Source organism: Mirounga angustirostris, unplaced genomic scaffold, assembly GCF_029215605.1.
Source record: "Mirounga angustirostris isolate CCGP_5_RB_7025 unplaced genomic scaffold, mMirAng1.0.hap1 SCAF_13, whole genome shotgun sequence".
NCBI classification, from domain to species: Eukaryota; Metazoa; Chordata; class Mammalia; order Carnivora; family Phocidae; genus Mirounga; species Mirounga angustirostris.
The window spans coordinates 93,722,767-93,737,011 of NW_026991721.1; the positions used below are offsets into that span (position 1 = coordinate 93,722,767).

The window sequence follows — 14,245 nt, forward strand, 5'->3', positions numbered from 1 at the left end:
AAAAAATAAAATATGGTTAATATATGCTGTTTTTAAATCTACCATAAATTCCATAATAGTCTTTTCCTCTTACCTTGATGATTCGATCACCTGTCTGTACCCCAGCCCGCATGGCTGCTCCATCTGCAAGAGAAATTAATTACTTAAAATTCTTCTGTAAGGTATATGCACTGATAATTTTCAGTACATGCAACTGGCAGAATAACCAAATGGTTAAAAACATGTGCCTCTGCCACTCACTAGTTGTGTGACCACGGATTACGTTTTTTTCACTCTAAGCCTTAATATCACCTGTAAAATGTGGGTAAAAAATACCTACCTCAAATTACAGCATCCAACATAAAGAAAGTATTCAATATATGGTAATAGAACACATTATTGTCATTTTGGGGAAAGTGGATGTTTTGGAGCATATAACCATTTCTTTAATCTGGTCTACCAAATATCTCTGGTGCCATGAAGAAATAAAATTCCACAAACCTCTCTAAGTGATGATGTATATAGTTTCTAAAACTATGTAAGACTGTTTTCTTTCTAGTACGTACAAAGAAAATCAATTGGGGTGAATTCATGCCTATAACTAGGACACTAAACACCAATCTAAAACAGGCCATATGACCTGCAATGTATGTGATTATTTTATTCTGGGCAATAGACATGAAGCTTTTCTCTTCTTACTGTGTTTGCTCCCAAGTGACAAGAACGTTTTAAAAAATGCCTTGCCTTCTTTGACAGACTGTACGAAGACTGGATTGTCTCCACTGACCGTCAGCCCAAATCCATTGTCATCCTTCTGGATGATCACACAACGCTGAACAAGACCTGCACAAGAACCACAGGGTAAAGAGAGAAGAGAAAATAGGAGAGAAAAAGACATAATTACATATTAGTAATGAACTGTAACAAACTATATTCTATCTGGAGAAACACAAGATGGCACGTGAAACCCATTATCACAAACCACAGTACTAACCCCATAAATGAAACAAAGTTATATGTATTGGTTTCTCGCTGGAGAGGTAGAGTAGAATTGCTCCGAGATTAAAAACAGCTATGGCAAAGTGGAAAAGAAGTATCAGAGAGGAGACAGAAGGAAGGCCTATTCACATCTCTGCTATTTATTTGTAACATGAAATCGTCCCCACTGCCCTGTGTTTTTGGTGTTCTAACTGATGTTTAAACCCTAGAAAATCAAACATTTTGGGACATTAGGCTAGAAGCATCCCATGGTAAATCCCAGAGAAATCTAATCTCATTCTGAGAAAAATACACTATCTAAAGAAAGGAGTGCCTGCAGAGCATGGCAGCTCTTCTCCCAAAAGGGAGAAAGAACATGTTCAAAGAGAAGAAAGACCTAGGCTCATAGAAAAATAAATAGAAAGGAGAAAAAAGTATAAAAGATAAAGAACTTCTGAGCTCAACCAATCCGTTTCTTTCACTTACTTACCTGATTCCTACAGGAGAATTTGTTTTCCTTCTAGCAAACAGCAAACAAAAGTAGTCAAGGCAAGATGAAAGAAAGAGGACCACAACCAAAGGAACAGGGATGTCCCATCACAGAACCCTGATTAGTACCTAGGGCTGTTTGATCACAGATCAGGATTTGAAGATCCTGAACTTTGTGTTAGCCAGAGATTTAATACTTTCAGCTTTGCAGAATCTAATTGTTTCACCAAAAATCAATACATGAAATGTAAAATAATGCAAGTATACTGATGGTTGGAAAATAAAAATTTCTTCAAAATAAGGATTTTTACACAAAGAGCATGACCTTTTAAGTAAGTCTGATGTACAAAACAAAGGATATGTTAAAGACTGCATATTAATGAATACATATATTTCTTGCTGTTAATGAAATGTCTCAAGTATGTGAGCCTACTACAAATGAAAGCCCGGAATAAGTGGATCACAGTACAGAAAACACGAACCATGAACTTACTCATAACCTTAAACAAAAAATTAACTTAAAGCAAATCATGTACCTAAACACAAAGGCTACAACTTTTTATAAGAAAATACAGGAGAAAATCATCAAGACCTTAGGGTAGGCAGACATCTTTTAGGATGCAAAATGCACCAACCATAAAAGAAAAAAACCAGGAAACTGGACTCAAAATTTTAAATATCTGTTCTTCTAAAGACACGGATAAGATGAAAAGGCAAGGCACAGAGTGGGAGAAAATATTCATAATACAAATATCTGATAAAGGACTTGTATTCAGATTATATTTAAAAAAGAGCAACTCTACAGTTCAATAATGGGGGACACATTTTAAAAAGAACAAAAGATTTCGGGGCATTTGGCTGGCTTAGTCAGTAGAGTGTGCGACTCCTGATCTTGGGGTTGTGAGTTCAAGCTGCATGTTGGGCGTAAAGATTACTTTAAAACAAAATAAAACAAAAGATTTGAATAAACGCAGCACAAAGAAAGATACCCCAATGGCCAAAAGGCACATGTAAAGGTGCTCAACATTCGCAGTCATCAGGAAAATGCAAACTAAAACCACAATGAGATACCATTGTTCACCAACTTGATTGGCTAAAAATAAAAAGACTGATATTACCAAATGTTGAGAAGGATGTGGAGCAACTAGAACTCTCATGCATTGCTGGTGGGAGTGTAAAATGGTACAAACACTTTGGAAAACAGTTTAGAAAATTCTTATAAAGGTAAGTACACATTTACATATGACCCAGCAATTTCACTCCCAAGAGAAATGAAAACTCATGTCCACATAAAGACTGGTATACAAACAGTCATGGTAGTTTTGTTCCCAAGAGCCAAAAACTAGAAACGACTCTAACATCTATCAACAGATGAATGGATAAACAAACTGCTGTTTATCCATTATAATAAAGTACTACTTAGCGAGGAAAAAAAGTAATAACTCATACATGCAACAAACATGGATGAAATCACAAAAACATCATGCTAAGCAAAAGAAAGCAGACACAAAAGAGAGTACATACTATATGATTCCAGTGGAGAGCAGGCAAAACTAAAGGATAGTAACTAAAAGCAGATTAGTGGTTCCACAGTGGAGAGGAAGGGTGAGCATGACCACAAAGAGAAATGAAGGAACTCTCTGGGGTGATGGAAATGTTCTATATCTTAATTAAGGTAATGGTTACATGAATGTATTCCTTTGTCAAAACTCATCCAACTGTACATTTAAAAGGACATCTTATTTTATGTAAATTGTACCTCAAGAAAGATGATTTGCCACATCAAAATTTGTTAGCCCTCAATTCTAGAGACTACTACACACCAAACAGTATTTGAATTAACAAATGCACCACTCCCACAAAATAGTAAATTGTAATGGGGGCAGAGGAAAGATAACCTATCAGAATTCAATCTTTGACATAATGTTGCATCCTTCAAGTATTTGGGGAAAACTATAACTAGAATGGGTATAAATACATAAAATCAAGGAAAAAGCATTCTTTATTAATTTCTACTATGTAATAAAATAAATATAAGAATTAGAGACCTTCAGAATAGAATAAGGACAATGTTTTACCAGAATCTTTTAAAATCCACGCCCGGTTTTGGAAACATAAACATTTGATGATCTCCTTTACAATTCTTTAAAATTTCAAAATAAATAAATTATTGTGACTTCAAAATAAAAATCAAGACAACTGCAACACAATATTTTTCTCATACTATATCCATGTTCCCCAGTTCTCCCATCCCACCTCCTAAGAGCTGAACGAAAATCAGTGAATTAAAAGTTTCTAATGTTGGGGTTTGCTGTGCTAAGCCACTGGGCTTCTTAAACAGACTGTTTTTCTGAACCCTGTAGAGAATAGGATGCTTGTAAAAAATGAGGGAGAGGAGTAGTTGGCATTAAGAGTTTGTTACGTTTTGGGGCAACTGGGTGGCTCAGTGAGTTGAGCGTCCAACTCTTGGTTTTGGCTCAGGTCATGATCTCGGGGTTGTGAGACCAAGCCCCATGTCGGGTCCACATTCTGCGGAGAACTGCTCAAGATTTTCTCTCCCTTTCCTTCTGCCCTCCCCCACCCCGTTCGTGCTCTACGTTTGTGTATTTCACTTGTATATAATATATATTAAGTATTTAGCTTAATGCCTGATACAAATAAGGACTCATAGTATTTTATTATGATTAGGGCTACAATGCCCTTGGATTTTCCTACTCAGGAATATATTACTCAATTATCCATGCCATCAATTAAAAACACTTTTATGTTAAACTCCTATCATTAATGCAAATGCTCCTTAAAAGGATCAATCCTCATTTATGTCTTTGTCTAAATTTTGTTTTGTTTTAACAAACAAGCAAACTAGTTTTGGATGGGGAAGGAATAGAGAAGGGAAATATTATGGAGCAGGGCTTCTTCTAAGAAGTCAACTTTAGAATATAGGAGACAGCAAGAAGGCCTGAAGAAATAAATCACCTTTTCCTGTGAGCTTTTCCTAAATATCCAGACCAGGTTAGGTTCCCCCTTACAGACAGCGCCCTCTATTTACCCCCCTAGTTACATTATCGCTCCCAATTGATACCTATTTGTTTTTATCCACTGACTAGATTATATGCTTCAAGAATGTAGGGGCTCTATTCTTGTTTACAATCTTATTTCAGGAACTGGCAAATGTTCAGACACAGAAGGAATTTCTTTTAATTGCTCATGAATTAATAAAAATTAGAGGAGTTGGGAGGTCTAGAGATGGATGGAAGCTCAGAGCGGGAGGTTATTGACATGGAGTCAATTTTAGCAAATTTGCCTAGGGTCCTAACAGACTGCTAAAAATTGAGTAAATGTAGCAGCATTACTTCAGAATATTGCAAACCTGTTTTCTACAATTCAAAATTGTCCAGCCTGATAACTTTCCCTCTTAATTCTACATCAAAAGGAGATGAGGAACAAAGGATAAGGAGGAAACAGAGAAAGAGCTGTGTGCATATCCTATTCATCTTTCTCCTCTCCCCACCCCACTATATTGTCCCTTTATTATTATTCCAAGTCTATCTGCTAATCTGAGAACTTGATGTACTTAACATATAAGATCATATAGAATCATAAGAATCACTAAAACAATACAAAAGGAAAACATGCCTTCTGTATACAGCCAATTCAGAATCTATGCAATTCAAACTGATGATACTATTTTGTCCTAGGAATCTGTATCATCTGCAGGAACTTGGATTTGGGGTCATAATTAAGTAAAAAAACTAAGTTACCATGCCATTCAAAATTCAGAAATCCAGTCTTTCAAATGCTTAGATCTATTATGTTCTTCCCATTCAAAATCAAATAAAATGCTTTTTCTTTCCTTGAGAGAAATGTTCTACTTGTTGTAGACCAGAAGCTGTTTTAACCCACCACAGAGGATAAATTCCACCTTTCACACCCTTAACACTGAAATCAGCAATACTTCACATTGAAATTACCGATACACCAACCTGAAATCACCAAGGACTAAATTATCACATCGATGAAGTGTCCTTTTTGACAAACAAAAATCCACTTTTTTGTTTTAGCAAATTCGCATCGAATATCTATCAGTCATTTAACACTGCAGTCTGTGGGTGTTGTGAGGAAGACAAAACTATTACAAGTCTGTGCCCTCAAAGAACTTAAAATCTTGGCAGGAAAGGACAACAGAGACATAGGGAAACAATGGCAATGTCTAATGAAGAATCAGAGTATAGACCAGATAACAGGCCCCATAGATTTTATAAAAGAAGGGAAAGTTAAAAGTGGAGCCCTAACTCCAAAATAGCCATCTTCACATTTCATTAATTAAAACCAACCAACCAACCAACACCTTCCATCATTTTTACTTTTTTTTTTTTTAAGAGTTTATTTATTTATTTATTTGACAGAGAGAGAGAGAGACAGCAAGAGAGGGAACACAAGCAGGGGGAGTGGGAGAGGGAAAAGAAGGCTTCCTGGCTGAGCAGGGAGCCCAATGCAGCGCTCGATCCCAGGACCCTGGGATCATGACCTGATCCAAAGGCAGATGCTTAATGACTGAGCCACCCAGGCGCCCCACTTTTTCTGGTTTTTACACACACATATAGTCCATGGTTTGCTGGCTGGTTTGTTATGCTAAATTACTTATTTTCTATTAGAATTACCATATAATGTGTTTACCTCTGCATATGAGTTTTTATAAGGTCACAAATCACTTTACTGTGAGCTGCATCCAAGCACTGTGTGTGAAGACAGGCAGAGAGTGTCCAATAAATAAGATAATGATGAGGCTCAACCTCCCATGAAATTTGGTCATGGTAATATTTCTTCATTCTCATCGTTCTTAGAGCCATAGAAGATTTTTTTCTCACAACTATCTACTTTTTAAGGGCACATGGAGTATTGGTAAACAAGTGCATATCTCATGTATTTACCACAATGTATTAAGATTCTTCTTTTGTAAAAAAAAAAAAAAAAAAAAAAAAAAAAAGATTCTTCTTTTGTGCTAGACTGTGAACTCCTCGAAAGCAGGTACAGATCCTATTATCTTTGTATCTCTATCCCTTGTCATAGTGCCTGGCATACAACAGGTAATCAATGAATATTTACGAAGTAAATTTGAATTTATTTTAGATACAGGAAATTTTAAATCATACCCAATCACTTTCTAGGAAAAAGTAAAATCATAGCCCTGAAAACCATGCCAAGTAGAGAAATACTTTTAGAAGGACACTAACCTCCTCCTGCCCTGCCTAAATTCTAACTGAAACAATTTGATTTCCCACCTACCCTAAAATAACTCCTCTAGTTACCAATACATTTTTATTTATTTCCTGTCTGTTAAGGATTATGCTATTTCACCTGGAAGCCAATAATAGATCTCATGCTTCATATCATCAGTGAAGTAAAAATGTTCTATAAAATTTATATAAATACTATCCTTTCCTAAATTTTATTTTTCTCTTTATAACAAAGAGCATTTCTTTTTCTTGTTATGACAGTGTGGTATTTGAAACCAACATAAAACAACTGATTCTTACTCAAAAGATAATTACCAAGGATGGTATTTTGAAAGTGAAAAAAATTAAGCCTTTGTAAGGCTTTGGAGTGGGGAGCGGAAGAAGTCATAAAAAGGTACACTGAAAAAGAGGAGAAAGTACTCTCAGATTTCACTGTAATACACTCCTGGAAAAAAGCAACAACAATAGTACCAAACAGCAAATTATGGAAAACGGAGTGTTAAATATGCAAGGCAACGTGCCGAACCTTCCATACTGCATTTATTCTAGTGGAAGCACACTAGTCTTTCTTCACCTTTCATTTTATTACATGACCAAACTTCTCTAAGTCTCACCTCTCAAGAATTAGCTTCAGGGAAGGGTGTGGAGAAAGACCATGTGCAACCTCATAAAAACAGCTCATTTTTAAACTGCTGCCAGACATACATGTTTTATGAGTAAGACCTCAGATAATCCTTTGATTAAGAAGCTTCTGGATTCTAAATGCACAATTCTGCCAGCAAGAGGAAGCTTTAACTTCCAAGTATGCTGATTTCATTCTTTTAGACTATTACCAGCAGTTAAGTCTCTTTTCTAAGTTACGTTTTCTTGTACCTTGAAATTTTTCTGAAGAGAAGAAAAATCCAATCAAGATGCTTATGCTATCAGTTCTCCTTACTAAAATATTTCATTCCGATATCAATAATCACTCATTCAAAACTCATTAAATGAGTGCCTCCACTGTGGCAAGCATTGTGCGAGATGCAAAGACAGACATAAACACAAATAACTAGATACAAAGCAGGATGTCAAAGGTTAGACCACAGAGGCTCGGGGCAAACCCAGGAAAGCCCTGTGCTGGAGGCAGTATTTGAATTGGGCCTTGTAGGGTGGAGAGTTATAGGACGTAAACCATTCAAAACAATGGGAATGGCATGAGCAAAGGAAGAATATCAAGCCATATTTGGAAAGGGAAAACTGGAGGACAGGCTGGTACCTTTAGGTAAATGGCAGAAGTAAGAGCAGTGGATTAAGGCAGAATGATAAACTAGAAACAAATTACAGAACATCTTACTTAACTCTTTGTACTTTCCTACTAAGTGAATGACCAAATCCTTACTTTAATCATATTAATCTAACAGAGAGAGTGGAATGGAGAAAAGGAAGTGAATCAATGTGAAATCGATGTCAAAGAAAGTTATGAGTCTCTGCAAATAGTCTCATGATGCGATGGAAAACTGAACAAAACAGTGGCGACAGAACCAAAGACTGAGGGATGAAAGATAATGTGATGGTAGAATCCACGGGACCTGGCCAATTGTTGACTCCCAAGGACAGGGGAAAGGGAGCAGTCAAAGATAACTTGAAGGGGGCGCCTGGGTGGCTCAGTCGGTTAAGCGTCTGCCTTCAGCTCAGGTCGTGATCCCTGGGTCCTGGGATCGAGCCCTGCGTCGGGCCCTGCTCAGAGGGAAGCCTGCTTCTCCCTCTCCCACTCCCTCTGCTTGTGTTCCCTCTCTCGCTGTGTTTCTCTCCGTCAAATAAATAAATAAAATCTTTAAAAAAAAAAAAAAGATAACTTGAAGAAAACGAGACTAGGTGAGTGGCAGAATGGTAGTGCGATGAAAAGAATCAGGGAATCATGAGGAAGACTGATTTCTAGTCACAGGGAACAAGGATGAATTGCACATTGGTTATTCTGAATTTGAAAGATGGTCAGAGTGAAAGTATTCAGTAAACAGTTAAAAATAGAACACTTGACAAGGGGAAAAGATCAAGGACAGAAACGCGGGCCACCCCTACATCTATAAAAGGGAAAAAGCAATCAAGTAAAGAAAAGAGAAAACAATTGCAGAGAGAAAAGAACCAGATTAATGTAATATTACAGAAACAAAAAAAAAGGGTATCAGCATTGCCAATTTGTTCAGAGGAAGGTGAGAACTGAGAAAGAGTTCACAGATTTTCAAGTAGGATCTTTTGGTTCACCTTCCAGATAGTATGTGTTCAGAAGTCAGACTTCAAGAGGTTAGGAAGTGAGTGACTTATAAGGACATAGAAGGTTCCTGTTGTACAGTGCTCTCTGCCAGGCTGACGAAGAAAGCAGAAAGAATAACTTGGGGACTTTTACCTTTATACATCAGAGGAGGCTGAACTTAAAAAAGGTAAGAATTTTTTAAAAATACACTCTGAAGGGCAACTGGGTGGCTCAGTCAATTGAGTGTCTGCCTTCGACTCAGGTCATGATCTCAGGGTCCTGGGATGGAGTCCCATGTCGGGCTCCCTGCTCAGTGGGGAGTCTGTTTCTCCCTCTGCACTTCCCCCCTGCTCATGAGCTCTCTCTCTCAAATAAATAAATAAAATCTTTAAAAAAAAAATACACTCTGAAGTATCCAACCAGGACAGTTCAAGTACTAACAGTTTGTTTCTGTTATGGACTACTGTTTGTGTCCCTCCTGCCTCCCCCAGTTCATACGCTGAGCCCTAACCCCTAATGTGTAATAGTATTTGGAGGTGGGGCTTTTGGCAGGTAATTAGAATTGGATGAGGTCATAAGAGTGGGGACCTCCTGATGGGATTAGTGTCCTTATAAGAAGAGACACCAGAGAGACTATTCTCTCTACCTGTGCTTGCACCAAAGAAGGACCATGTGAGCACAAAGCAAAAAGGGGGCCATCTGCGAGCCAGGAGAGAGCTCTCACCAGAAACTGGCACTCTCATCTCATACTTCTAGCCTCTAAAAGGGAGAGAAAATACATTTCTGTTATTTAAGCCAAGTCTCTGGTATTTTGTTATAGCAGCCCCAGCAGATTAAGATAGTTTCAAAAAGACATGGCTTACTTTTTTGTATATAATCCTATCAACTAGAATCTCTTCATGAAGCCAAGACAGAAGGCAAGAAGAGGCTGCTGTCAAACTCCAAATTCCTTCGCTAACTCTCTCACGTCCCACAAAAATCCACAAAATTTCTCCATTACGAGATTCATGAGAAAAATAGAAAATTAAGTGTAACTGAAATTGTAGATCAGAAACATGATCTGCATGTGATCAATAGACTCCAAAAGGTACAGAGGGAAAAATAAGAAGAAATGGAATAAATACTGACCTCCTGCCGCAGGCAGAAACTTCACAAAAAAGTCAATGCAAAACAAGCACCTGGTTTTCTTTTAAAATGAGCCGAGTAAATCTATCTCACCAAAACAGCTCTAAAAATAGCTAAGAGAGTTCAAAATAAATAATTTGTTAAGTGAAGAACTAGCATTTGTCGAAGTATCGAGCTAATGAATCCTACCCCAAGACAGTGTAAAATCTCAAAACTTACGAAGTGGGCTTGGTCAGAGATCCTACACTAAGGCAAAGTCAGCAGTTGCCATGACTCTACTCAATCATCTTCCATCATTCCCACGCTTTTCTCGACTCCCTAGAGATTCTTTTTCATCTGTGCTAACGGCACAAAGTCTGAGGAAGTCTATTCACACAGGTGATAAAATATTTGTAATGTCAAAGAGATTTAAGTTAGCACACTAATGCTGTTCTGATCAAGTCATCCCTTTTATAAGTGCTTTTGAAGGACTCATGGTTCAGTTCCTTCCAAAAAAAAGGTATTTTGAGGGTTTTCAAGAAACAAACATACAGAGAAGCCACACCTTATTTCCCCATTACCACTTAAAATGTTTCTATTACTAACAAGCGAATGGCATGTCTGAACTAGTGTTAATATTCCTATCACTGAAATATTAACATCCAAATCAAACAGCGAGCCTTTGCATACATACCTATCATCCAAAGCAAACATCCTAGCATCCAAAGCAAATAGCAAGCTTTTGCATACATACCACAGATCTAGGAAAATGGTGGGGGAGGTGAAATACAACATTTCAAAGGCTACTGGAAAAGAAGGGAGCCAATAAAGATAGTGTTCACATTCCTAAGGGGGAGAATAAGCCATAGGAAGCTCTTTATATGGAACAGAGAGACATGTCTTGAGAAATTCGGAAGCTCTTTCTTACTTAGGAGGAGCCAAATACTTTGGACAGAAGAAAAAAACATACACTTGCCATGCCATACAGCATGGAACACATTTGGTCTTGAACTAACTGTAAAAGGTTTAACTACACACAAAAAGGCACTGGTCACAAAAACCGAAGCAAAGAGCTATATTTATCTATTTAACATAGAAGCATTAACTTGTTTAAAACCAAACACTGAGGCCTCATAATATTAAAAAGTATGTGACACTATGGGGCTCAAGTGTCAGGAGATATAAAATTCTTAAGGGGGGGAGGGGCGCTTTCATATATATTTTTTTCCTTTCATGTTTATCAGGCTAGGACACACAGCTACATCTGGGGAAACTTTCATTTGATAGACTTTTGGCTTTTTTAGAGAAGACCTGGTTTTCCTTTGAGGCCAAATTTGGAATCTTCTTAAAAAGGAATAACTTATTAGTCTTTCAGAGATTATTTTAAAAGTCTTGGTTCCAAGCAGTATTTCTCCTGTTCACTTTTCTCAAAGCACTAATTGGATGCCAAAACAAGGGAAGAGGGCAGGTAAAACTGTGCAGAGGAAAGGGAAAAACGTGTATGAACTTCACAAACATGGTTTAAATTGAAGACAGGACACAGCCTAGAAATATTAGTGCTTCAATCATCTGTTGCAAAAGTTAACCATTCAGATTAAACCTGCTCTTTGTGAAAATTATTTTTAAAAGGTGTCATTCTGACATTTTCCCATTCAGAATAAGCTTCAGGGAAACTTATGAAAGGCATAAACAAATTCTTCAAGCCACAGAAATAAAATACTTAACGTATTTTTGCTGTTGTGGATAAATCATACACGAACAGCATTTCCAGATGATGAGGCCAATAAAAAGAAACAAATAAACAAAATCAAATAAACATTCCAAAGAACTGGTAACAGCTCTAAGTCACACCAGTGCTATGCTTAGAGGGAACGACTGGTGCCATGAAATTCTACATGATCCAAACTCAGCAAATGGGACATGGGAAGAAGATGCCAAGAATTCAAAGCCTACCCATATTATATGGAGGAACCCAACTCAAACATATTAGACATTATCACTTTCCCATCATACGTAAGATGAAAGAGAAGAGGGGTCATGTGGCCTACTCTTACTCTATGATGTTAGTTTCTAGCAACCTTAAGCTTCCCAGTGGCAGCCACATTTAAAACCCCAGGCTCCCTTTCCCTGCAGTAGGTCATGCCATGCAGAGCAGACACAAGGAAGGCTGCAGTTATTTAAAAAAAAAAAAAAAAAAGGAAACAGCATGAAGCAAGCTCCAAAGGTGCAAGGCTGAATTGGCTACATTAGCTTACCATATATCTCGGATCTACTCTCCTCTGAACTAGACTTTGTCTTCTTGGAGGAGCTATCTGCACAAGAGCGGGAGAAAAGGAGAGAGATATAGAAAATATGGAGACCAATGTGAGGGGAAAAATTCATGGGGGAAAAAAAGAATGAATCATGATCAAGTTAAATCGTGCAAACACAAAGTATGAACATCACAGGTGATAGCACTTAGAACAGTCACGAACAGCACAAGTAATGACATATTTTAAAGATTTATCGAAGAAAAGACAGTGCAATAAAAATATGTTCAAACAAAACAACACATGAACAGTCTACAAAATACATCATCTGACAATCACAGAGATGACAAAAGCACTAAAAGCTGTAATAATCTCATTCTGAAGCACTGCATACCACTCCGCTAAGTCTGCCTTTGGAAATGGGCACACCACAGAGGAGTAAGCCAATCTAACAAGACTCTAATGTCTATATGAACATAGGGCAGAAACTCATTAGCAAGATAATAACTAATCATATTAATAAAAGCCTCTGAGCCCCATCAGATCAAAATTAGATGTCAGAAATAAAAAAATTATCTTTTAATGGAGATCCAGAAGTTATGCCCCACCACCAAAGCCTAAATAAATTGATGATCGAGATTTCATTTTTACCTATGACCCAAAATGCAGGTAAATTATTAGATATTCACTTCCTATTCTTCCCTCCCTGGATAATATTTATGTTTTTTCAAAATAACAGTTTATACTAAAAGTATGAAACATCTGAGTTGGATACAAAAAATATGCTCTATTAAAAATTGTATTTCTAAACAAAAATATCTAAAAAGATACATTTTATTTATGTATCCATGACCTTAGCAATTGCCTACTTTATCTTTTGTCATAGGAACATACAACTGAGTAAAACAGTATGTACACAAAGAACACTTATCAGTTTCAAATGACAAAAGCAAATTATCCAGCATTTTTTATAAACTAAATACTAAGTGACTTTATAAGGAGAAAGCAAAAGCCCACATTGTACAACAGGAATTCAATCTATTTATATAAAATTAAGAATATAAATAGTCAGAAGTCTACTAACATGAAAACCTTAGGAAAGATCAACACTACTGAAAAGATTCTCTGAGCTCAGAATATTTTTGACTGAAGAAAAAGGGATCTCTATTCATTTGCTTACTCTAAAATTAGATGATCATTAATTTCCAAAGTTGGATTTTATCTAATACTCCAATTTACCATGATCACACATGAATTTTTAAATGACTACAGAAATCTGTAGTTGTTAGAGCTTTGATTTTATGAGATACTACCGTTCACACTTAATGATTTATTTTAATATTAAGTGCTTGGTCTGACTAGAATCTCCAATTATGAAATAATGATAATTTTTATTATCATCATTATTTTTTAATAAAATATACTCTACAATGATGCTTCCACAGTGGAATCCATAGTGTTGAACGTTAAAAATGCTTGCATTCCTCTTGAAAGCACAGGTTTTGTATTATAACATCGAAGAGGAAGGAAGAGTCGGAAACAGACCAAACCCTAACTCCTGGGTATTTCAGGTAGTTATACAGCTTAAGCTCAATTATGCTGAACTAAACTACTCTCAATATTCTTTGGAAGAACAAACAATGTTTTACCTGTAGGATCAAAATCATGTGATGCACTGCGCTCAACTTTCTGCTTCTTATCTGTTGGTGACTCTCGGTTCAAAATACTCCCATGCCTAAATTAAAGTAAAGCAGTCAAATATTTACTACAAGCAAATCAACAGAATAAAAACTTAAAAAATTGCAAGTGTGTCTTACAAAGAGAATCCAAGTAATCAGTTTACCTTATACATCCTCATAAATCTAACTTATATTTTTCAAGAAGTTTTAAATTCAGTCTATGCTATGTGTAATAAAGAATCTAGTTATAAAAAGTGCTTAAAAATAATAAAAGTAGTATTTAGTATTAAGTCTATTTTA

General features: G+C 36.6%; 1 protein-coding gene across 8 annotated transcripts in view; it reads right to left on the reverse strand.

Moving 5' to 3' along the window:
• ARHGEF12 (Rho guanine nucleotide exchange factor 12) overlaps window positions 1-14,245 on the reverse strand; it is a 150,547-nt gene that overhangs the window by 60,455 nt on the left and 75,847 nt on the right. For 6 of the 8 annotated variants that reach the window (XM_064577332.1, XM_045894828.3, XM_064577333.1 and 3 more), the window contains 4 exons: window positions 13,916-14,001; window positions 12,273-12,329; window positions 724-822; window positions 74-123 (listed from right to left, as the gene is read on the reverse strand). In XM_064577332.1, coding sequence (XP_064433402.1) covers window positions 74-123; window positions 724-822; window positions 12,273-12,329; window positions 13,916-14,001 — 292 coding nt within the window. The remainder of the gene's footprint in view (window positions 1-73; window positions 124-723; window positions 823-12,272; window positions 12,330-13,915; window positions 14,002-14,245) is intronic. The other 2 variants (XM_064577330.1, XM_045894829.3) reach the window with 1 other exon arrangement.